Genomic DNA, 9,572 nt, shown 5'->3' on the forward strand with positions numbered 1-9,572 from the left:
GTATGGAACCAAACCAGAAATGGAATGGAGCATCCTCCACCACGCCAACAATAACATCAGTAGCGCTAGCAAGATCTGCCAAATATGCAACCTTGAACGAATGGCAATTTTAGCAGAAGATAGTAAACAATTACTAAATAAAAGACGTGATATTTCAAACAACTGTGTACACAACCGACGGTTCTTCTTCAAATAACACCTTGGCGCCTTCTCACCTTTCATACTTTTCATTCACCTTCCACATACACACACACATTCACTTAACATATATTAATATAATTATATATCCTAAGTAACATATAGTTTTATTCATTTATTATGTATATCTATTTCACACAAGTCACTTTCTATTCTCTGAAATTTCATATATTCACTTTACCCTCCGACTATAATTCTTCACACCTTTATATGTTAAGTTCCAAGTTTAATTGGAAGCCTGTATTCAAATCACAGATAAACCGTGCTTTTTTACCTACTACGCCCAAGAGAGCTAGTAGGTTTTTTACTGCAGGTTTATACTTAGCATATGACTACCTTGTTGTTTTACATTTTAACTTTCACATATAACACAATTTACTTATTAAATATATAAAATATCTGTAAGGGATATTTAAATTAAACAGCCGACTCCTACTTTACAAATTAATTATTTTATTAATTATAAAATACAATATATATTTAATTCAGGTCACTATGATTTTGTGTATGTCGCTGTAATTTAATTATCGGTCAGTACAATGTAAGCCTAGTAATAGTTATTTTTTTGTGCTTTGTTTTTCCTTAAAGTTTAATTTTTTTCCTTAAAGTTTAATTTTTTTACTCTTTGATTTTTACATTTGAACTAAATCTGCTTCCTAATTCTATATAACTTTGATTCAATCATTACTAACATTCAATATATAATATACATGTTACACCGAGTTTCTGTGACTTTTATTGCCTTCAGCGCCGTTAAGTTTTATTGAATTTTATTCATTTACTAACTGATGGTTAATGTTTTATTTTTGTTCAGAATGGACTACATAAAAACAAAATTAATGTTCTTGCAGTACAAATTGAATAGTTTAGGTGGCCTCATTTACATTGTGACGTAATTATTAGTTGTAAAAATGTATTTTTTCGTTAGTTAACAACCGTAAATTTTGATTTAGTTATCTTTCCTATTAACGTAAGTTGTTTGTTTATATTATATTTTGTTGTGTAATTTAGCTTACTTATTTATTTTAGACTTAATAATTACAAATATCATATAATTTTATAACAGTCGGATTTAATGTTAAGTATTTCACCTATTAATAACTATTATCTGTAGAATATATCTTATTTTAATGAAAACATATATACACCTAATTTATTCTATGCTTCTATTCTCCCATTACAGTAATTATTTTTTTACAGAACCCAGTTGAAGTGTGTTGATTTGTTGACACACAGAAACATATGTTGGTACAATAAAGGAAGATTGCTGTATAATTTGTTTTTATTTATATTCCAGTGAAGTTACTTTACTAGGATCTTTTATTAGCAAACAATTAAAACTATATTTTGAACAGTTAAAATTATTAATCATCATTTAGTCTCTTTACACTAACTTAATTGGAACTAATTAGGAACTTTAATCAGAAAAGTAACACAAAACTATATCAAAGCAAAATACAATTCAAATCAGTCGTAGCACAGTTTAGAACAACAACTCAGGATGTAAAGCTTAGCAATTTAAAAAAAAACAAATTGAAGTTCAGTAGTGTCATATTCTTGTTTTACTTAGATAACTCAAGCTAATTAAGACCAGCTTAGGGTAATATCTTAGAACACTGTGACTATTTAAAAAAACTGAGAAAACTTTTGAAATATAAGACTAGTTTTAATGAATTGATTTTTTTTTACTTTATAGTTATGTTCTTATTACTTTTTATTGTTGTTATTTAGGCTTTTAAGCTAAATTTATACAGCTTAATTTTTTCAATTGTTACTGACTTTTTTTCAGTTTACTTATACACTCAGGCTAACTTAGGCTCTTATTATGTAACTCACAGTTTTTTTCTATAATTAATAAACTGTATACCTTTAAAAAAAATGATAACAGTAAGCAGTTGAAAAGTTTGGTTAACAATATAACTAAAAGTAATTACAAAAAAAATAGAATAAGAGTCAGTGAAACCAACATTTTAACTTTTTTGACACGTTTAGATACAAATAATTGAATCATAATTTAATGAACAATTTTTCCAACTCTAGTTTTACTCTCTAAATGTGTAAAAAATTTGAATATACTAACTCATATTTTTTCACTTTTAAATAAAATTTTGTTTTTCTCTAACTGTTAAATGAAATTAAAAGACTAAGTTTTCCTGAAAATTTAAACGCTAAATATACATTGATGTTGTTCAGCCAAGTTTTTCACGTTTTTTATTTTAATATTTTCTTAGATTTTAGTGATTATATAGTTTTGTAATAAGGTTTAACTACTATAACAGCAAATGTTATAAGACTTTTTTTAATAATATAGTTTTAATTTTAAGTTATAATTTAAGTAAAAATTTTGTTGTGACAAATTCTTGTTCTAATTGTTCTAATTAGTACTGTTTTAAGATTTTTTAGTTTATATACAAATGAGAACTTTAATCAAAATAATTTTTTTTAACAATAATAATTATAACTAGTTAAGTTTTATATTATATATTAACAATTTCAACATTTGTAGACATAACATAACACTATATTACAAAATGGCACGTACTAAGCAGACAGCTCGCAAATCAACTGGAGGAAAAGCTCCTCGCAAGCAGCTCACCACCAAGGCAGCACGAAAGAGCGCTCCAACGTCTGGTGGAGTAAAGAAACCTCATCGTTACCGCCCAGGTAAATGTTTTGTTTAAAATCATCAACAAAAATTAACTGTAGGAACTCATTCATAATTTAACACTGTTTTACTTGTTATTTAGTTAACTAGGTTGTAAAAGTTGAATTATAAATATAAACTTATTTTCATCGACTTAATAATATTTAGATACCGTTGCTCTTCGTGAGATCCGTCGCTACCAGCAGCCTACTAAGCTTATGATCCGCAAGCTTCCCTTCCAGAGGTTAGTCAGAGAGATTGCCCAGGATTTCAAGACAGATCTTCGTTTCCAGAGTGTAGCCATCGGTGCACTACAAGAAGCTTCCGAAGCCTACTTGTTAGGACTCATTGAAGACAAAAAACTGTGTGCTATCCATGCCAAAAAATTGACAGTCATGCAAAAAGATCTGTCGCATCCGTTTATTCGCATCCGTGGTGAACGTGTTTAAGAAGCTTCTTTCGTTTTTAGTTGGATAATTATCGCTTTTGTGTTGTTCGACTAATAAATTCCTAATAGATAAATTGCTGTATATTTGTTTGATATTATATTTATTTGTATATTTTGAACTGATCTTATATTAAAATAAGAGTTTTTTATTTTGAAGTTTTATTTAAGTGTACTTATTACGATTGAAACTTGTATAGTTTTTAAAACGTTTGTGAAACAAAATATAAAATTAAAATGAGTGATTTCTGTATACTAAGTTGCAGATGGTAAATGAGTTCCTAAAAACTATCTTATAATCGTACAAAAACGATTGTTGTTAAAGAAGAATTAAAAGTAGAGTTATTTTTACAAATGATGGACATTTCGAAATAATTAACAAGTATTCAAATTTTATTCCATGTAATTCATGACAATATTATCCAAAAAACGTTCCTAACCCCAAGAAACTATTTAATCTAAATAGTTATACTGGTAAGCTTTTGAATCTAATAAAGATTAAAGTTAAGACAATAGTAAAAAAGCTTAACAAAATTGTTTCGTTTATGTAAATAGAAGCTACCTAGCTGGTAGACTTAATTAAAACACAAGATAGCTACTACCCCTTAATTTGAAACCTGATCAAAATTAAATTAGAAAAATCTAAAAACAAAAAGTTGAAAGATTGTTGTAAAGCACTAATGCTTTAATTTTAGATATTTTTAGTTTATATGAAACCAAAGCAATTAGAACCAGTGAGCTAATACAAACTTTGCTTGTTTATAAATTAAATCTTCAAAAAAAAAGAATTTTACAGCTAAAAATTATGACAACAATATTTTAATTATAAATTTAAGAAAGTTGCTGACAAAGAAGGACGGATGAATAATAAAAAAAAAGGTTTAACTTTTAAAATCTAAAATCTTTTGCTGATCAAAATAAAAAACATTTTTTCAGGTAGTTTGAATCTATAGAGGTTATATTTTAATTATTTTTAATTATTTTTAAAAAAATTAGTAAACAAAAGAATAATAAAAAAATGATGTTGATGTATAAAATACAACAAAAAAAAGTCAAAAGCTTCAACTTTATTTTAAATACAATCGTTAGAAAACATTTTATTTGAAACTATAACTGTGCCCTTACAGAATAAAAAAAAAAAAAAATAACACAAATTTATGTTTTGTAATCAACATAGAAGACGCTTCATTATAAAGAAGATTAGAAAGTGTAACTACTTATTTTTAGTAGTTTTGTTAAAGAAATGCAGAATAAATAAAATAAAGCACAAAAAAAAGCTAGTTTAATAACATTAAACACCAATATGTTGCTGAACCTATCATAAAATATTTATGAAAACAGCAAAAATTAATTAGAACAAGGTGTTGCTTGGAAAAAGCTAGAATAAAATAGCAATCAATTAAAAACAATATTTATCTTAGAAAAAAGCTAAATGAAGAGCAAAATTAATAGAGGAATAAAGTAGTTGATCACCATGCTTAAAAGCAGAAATATCTTTATGAATTAAATCAGTAATTTTTCTGAATATATGAAAATTAAGAACAAATTAGCAGTATTAAGTATAAATAATGCTGCCTTCATAGACCTCAACCAAATTATAACAGTAAAATAAAGTTTGGTTAAAAATAAAAAAATGTTCTCCTGAACAGCACAAACTGGTAAGAAGTTTCTTTTCAGTAGAAAAACTCAAAACTAGAAGAATATAGACTTACTTGTGACGAAGTTCAAACCTCTCTAGAGAGCGAGGTCTATTAAAGCTTCGAAAAACAAGAAAAACAATTTCGAACGAGTAACGAACCAACTGTTAGCATTGTTTATTATAAAAAAAAAATATTATAATTCGGCTCGATTAAATATTAAAAAGTAGTTTGTCTAAAAAAAATCAAATCTTAAAAAACAGGGCTACTTCAAAAATTATAAATGAGCTAAAAAGAGCTTCATTGTTAAATATTTAAAAAGCATATAGTATGCAAAAACTAAGGTACAAATTTATGTTTGTATAATACAAAAACCAACAAGGATCATAAAGCTAAAGAAATAAAGCTATTAGACAACTTGAATTAGTAGGTACAATGTTTTGGTTTTTTTATTAATCAGCCGTTAAGATTAATTAAATGAAAATATAAACGTGAACGAAGAAGTAAAAAAACCTTAAGGTTTGTTTTTTTGTTGTAGTAGAACTTATTCAAACAATATTTATTCTAAAACAACAAAGCTTTTCGAAAAAGTATCATTTTGAGTTCTTGCTTTATTTTTTATTCTTTTAATTTTCTACGTAGGTTTCAATGATTTGTTTATTACTGAAGCTCCCCATAAAAAATAAAGCAATTTTATTTATCATTAACATTAAATAAATAAAGCTAGTAATTAAAATTGTGTTGCAATGGAAAACTACTTAAAACTGTTAAAGTTGCTATATGTGTAAACTAAATTATTTACAAAGTTTGAAGATAAAAGATTAAAATTGTTCAAAAAAATATTAGAAAAATAACACAATTACTTCAGAAGGTTACACTTAATAGAAATCATCAAGCTATATTTCATAAGTGTAAAGTAGAATATGTGCTACTTAAAAACGACGGTTGAAAATCAAAAACGTCACCAGAAAAAGGCCAACAAAAGCAAAATTGAAGGTTTTAAATATTGAGCTAAAGAAAGTTCAAATAAAAAAAAATAAAAATAAAGAAATTGAAACAAGGTGTTGCTCAATAGAAAATAGCAACCAAATGAAAAATTGCAAAACCGATCGAAAGTAAAATTTCTTTATAAGAAGTAGTTAAAATTTTATACAGAAACGTATAAAAACTGATAACATATTTTTTAAACTCCATGCTGGGATAAAACAAAATTCTCAAAACTTTACTAAAAAATGAAAACTTTGGAAATTATTTAGCTTAGTCCCTGGCAACAATCTAAATAAAAAAATGCTTACCATAAGTAACAGCACAATGAAATTCAAAATAAATAATGACAAACAAATGTATATAAAAAGATTTGTTTGAGTCGAGAGGTGTTTTTAGCCCAACTAAGTGCATTATCCTGGTTAAAATAAGAAATAAAGACGGTATAATAATAAATTGCAATTAGGCCGAAAACGCATATCTTATGAAATTAATTTTACAAAACTGAACAACAAAAGTTAAATTAAAAAACATTTTATAAATGTCATCGATAAGTTTTGAGAAAATGAAGAAGAATTGGAAAGATTAAGTAGTGTTAATGCTTTGACAGCACAAAAAGTTTCCTGAAATTTAGTGCTGAATGTCGAGCTAAACGAGCTGAAAGAAAATAATTTAGAGCTCAAGAATGAGATGGTTTGTTAGCAACTAGATGAAAATAAAAATAAAATTGAATTTGTGAAAGCTGAGAATAAAAAGAAGAAAGAGATATTAAGAGAGCTCAAAGAAAATATCTTGAAAAAAAGAAAGTAGTAATGTGAACAGGAGTTTGAAGTGGTTAGTGTCTTCTCGGTAGAATGTAACTAAAAACTAGAAGAAAATAAAAAAAGAATTGAAGTTGCGAATACTGAGAATAAAAAGATGCAAGAGAGTGTAAAAGAGCTCAAAGAAAATATTTTGGTTACAGAGAAGAATAAGGTAGAGCTAGTTGTTGTGAACAGGAATTGTTTCTCAGCAGAATTTAACTAAAAACTTGGGAAAATAAACTTACTAGTTACGAAGTTGAAACCTCTCAGAAAGTAAATAAATTAAAACTTTGTGAGTCAAGAAAAGAATAAGAACCAAGGTTTTAGCATGAACAACTTGAAACAAGAAAGACTGCAAATAAATAAAATTCTTCTCTTGTTTCTTTCAGTGAAAACAAACTGATTGGAACCAGTCAGCTGATAAAAATTCGATGAAAGTTTTCTAGATAATATTGATGGAAAACATGAAAAGTCAGCTGCAAACATTCTTACAAAACTTTAAATTGTAATAAAATTAGTAATAACCTTCTAATTAGCGTCATCTTACTATAAGACAACTTGAATCAGAAGATACTTATGTTCCAATTAATTACTTATGTTGTAATAAGATGTTAATCTGGTAAAATGAAAAAGTTAAAAACATTATAAACATTATAAGTTATTTTCACCAATGCTTGGTTTTTTTTTTAGAAAACTAGTTGTAATTTTTTTAACATGTTATTAACCGTTTTCAATAAATTTTTACAAAAAAAAGTTCAAAAAAGTTTTGGCGATGGTTTTTATCACGTTAACCAAGAACACAATAAAAAGTTCTGTATCCTTTATACACATTTGTTTCTTTTACGTTAATGATTTATTATTGAGTAATTTTGTATGTATGTAATAGTTGAGTAATCATGAACTACCTGAGCATAAAAATAAAAGTCAATCAAACTACTTTATGTAATATAATTTTTTTAATTTTTTTATTACAATTATGTCGAGTTTACCATTTGTAAATACAATGCACTTGAGTTATGTTATCATCAACTTACACATAGTTTTTTGTATTAACTAAAAAGTATTGCTTAATTTATTGTAAAATAAACAGCTTATTAAATATGATAATAAAAGTTAAAAACTAATGATTTTTTTCACTACCCACTAAGAAAAAAAAAGTGATCTTTCAAGTATAATAAAGAGGTAAAACAAAAACTTAAAATTTAATTAGAATTTTTAAACTTTACCTTGTATGGTGATAGTAAATAAACGCTTATTCTACACTATTATTTTACAGACAGAAACGCATTCAAGCAACTAGTGACGCAATCTTTCTAAACTAACAAACACTCGCTTTCGTGTTACAAATTTTTATCATTGATATAATTTAAACTGCCTTCTTTAAGAATTTCTATATTTAAATAGCTAAACTAGCTCCAAATAACACAATTGTCTTCAAAAATTATTTGTTGGCTTACCAAAAGTCACCTTTTATTTTAGATAAATGTTCTACTAAGCAGTCTGATACTTTAATTATAATAAAAAAAATACAAACATTTACTAATAAAACAAAAGAGTGAAAGCTAAAACAATACATTGTAGGTTCAGCTTTATAAGTGTTATTTCTTTTATAAACTGGAAGATGTTTTGTAGAAATTGCATTGACTATAAAAAGTAACTATAAAAAACTTTTTTCGTATTATGAATAGTTAGTTAGTTAATTAGTTATTAGTTTTGTCAATATAGCTATATATTAAACAATATTAACCTAAAACACTATCAGATCAGTTTGTTGACATATAATAGATTATAGTATTTTATTTTTTTTGTTAAATATAAAGACTAGGTAGTAATAAAGTTTATACAGTATTAAAAAATTAATAATACGAAACCAGTATTTTCTTAACTATGATATTATTTATATACTTGTTAGTGTTCGCAATTGTTCTTTAATATAACATGTTCATTCATTGTCATGCCTAGTTTTATATAGAGTAGCCATAAGTATTATTGAGTAACATTATATAGTATAGATTAATTTTATTATTAAATGTATCTATATCCGTAGGTTACAAAAAAATTGATTTTATTCAAACAGTAAATATTGGTTGCTAACACTAAAGCTTTTCTGTAAAGTTAAGCTTCATAATATAATTTTTGATTTATTTATTAAGAAATTAACACAGAAAAAAACTTAAATATTTTTTTCCTACAGAAGATTTTAAATATAACTGTTAATAAATTTTTAAAGAGTCCTTTGTTTTCTGATTGTTTTTACATTTAATAATAAAACTTTAATAAAACTGTTACTTTAGTTAAATTAGATGTTTATTACAAATGTAACAAACATAAAACAAAAGTGTTTTTGATATTTCAATACAGTATAAATATAAAGTTCATGACTGAAATAAAACATGGAAGGTAAAGCTTTTTGTCTCTTTATTTAATTTTTGCTAGTATTGGTTTAACATTCTAAATAAGTTGAAAAGTTAAACATTTAGGCCTTATTTAACTTTTTTTAAATACTAGAATTCCGATAATAAAAAAGATATTAAAAATATAATTAAACAGCTCTCTATACCTTTTCAGTACTATTCAAATCAAAAAATTAAGAGTCAATTGAATTACAAGTAAATAAAAAAATTGAAATTTTCTAATATCTGTATCAGATACTTAGTAAAAAAGTTAATAAAGGAGTGATAATAGTACTATAAAGATTTCATGTGAGTTTTTAAAATGCTTGTGGATTTTACACAAAAGGTATACGATTGATTATTAAAGTTTTATAGAAGGCGCTAATTGATTCTTTTGATAAGCTCTTACATACACCATGATAGTTTAACATACAACCATTCAAAATAAGAAGATGCATACAGTTAAAA

The 9,572-nt window shown here is 25.5% G+C and overlaps 1 protein-coding gene across 1 annotated transcript; it reads left to right on the forward strand.

Moving 5' to 3' along the window:
- The first annotated feature begins 2,729 nt into the window (after positions 1 to 2,729).
- On the forward strand, positions 2,730 to 3,291 carry LOC145829121 (histone H3.3 type 1-like). Its single transcript, XM_082936853.1, has 2 exons — positions 2,730 to 2,862; positions 3,011 to 3,291. Exons 1-2 carry the CDS (start codon positions 2,730 to 2,732, stop codon positions 3,289 to 3,291), a joined length of 414 nt encoding a protein of 137 aa, XP_082792979.1.
- Positions 3,292 to 9,572: the final 6,281 nt, after the last annotated feature.

Source organism: Thalia democratica, chromosome 2, assembly GCF_965202585.1.
Source record: "Thalia democratica chromosome 2, ktThaDemo2.hap1.1, whole genome shotgun sequence".
NCBI lineage: Eukaryota > Metazoa > Chordata > Thaliacea > Salpida > Salpidae > Thalia > Thalia democratica.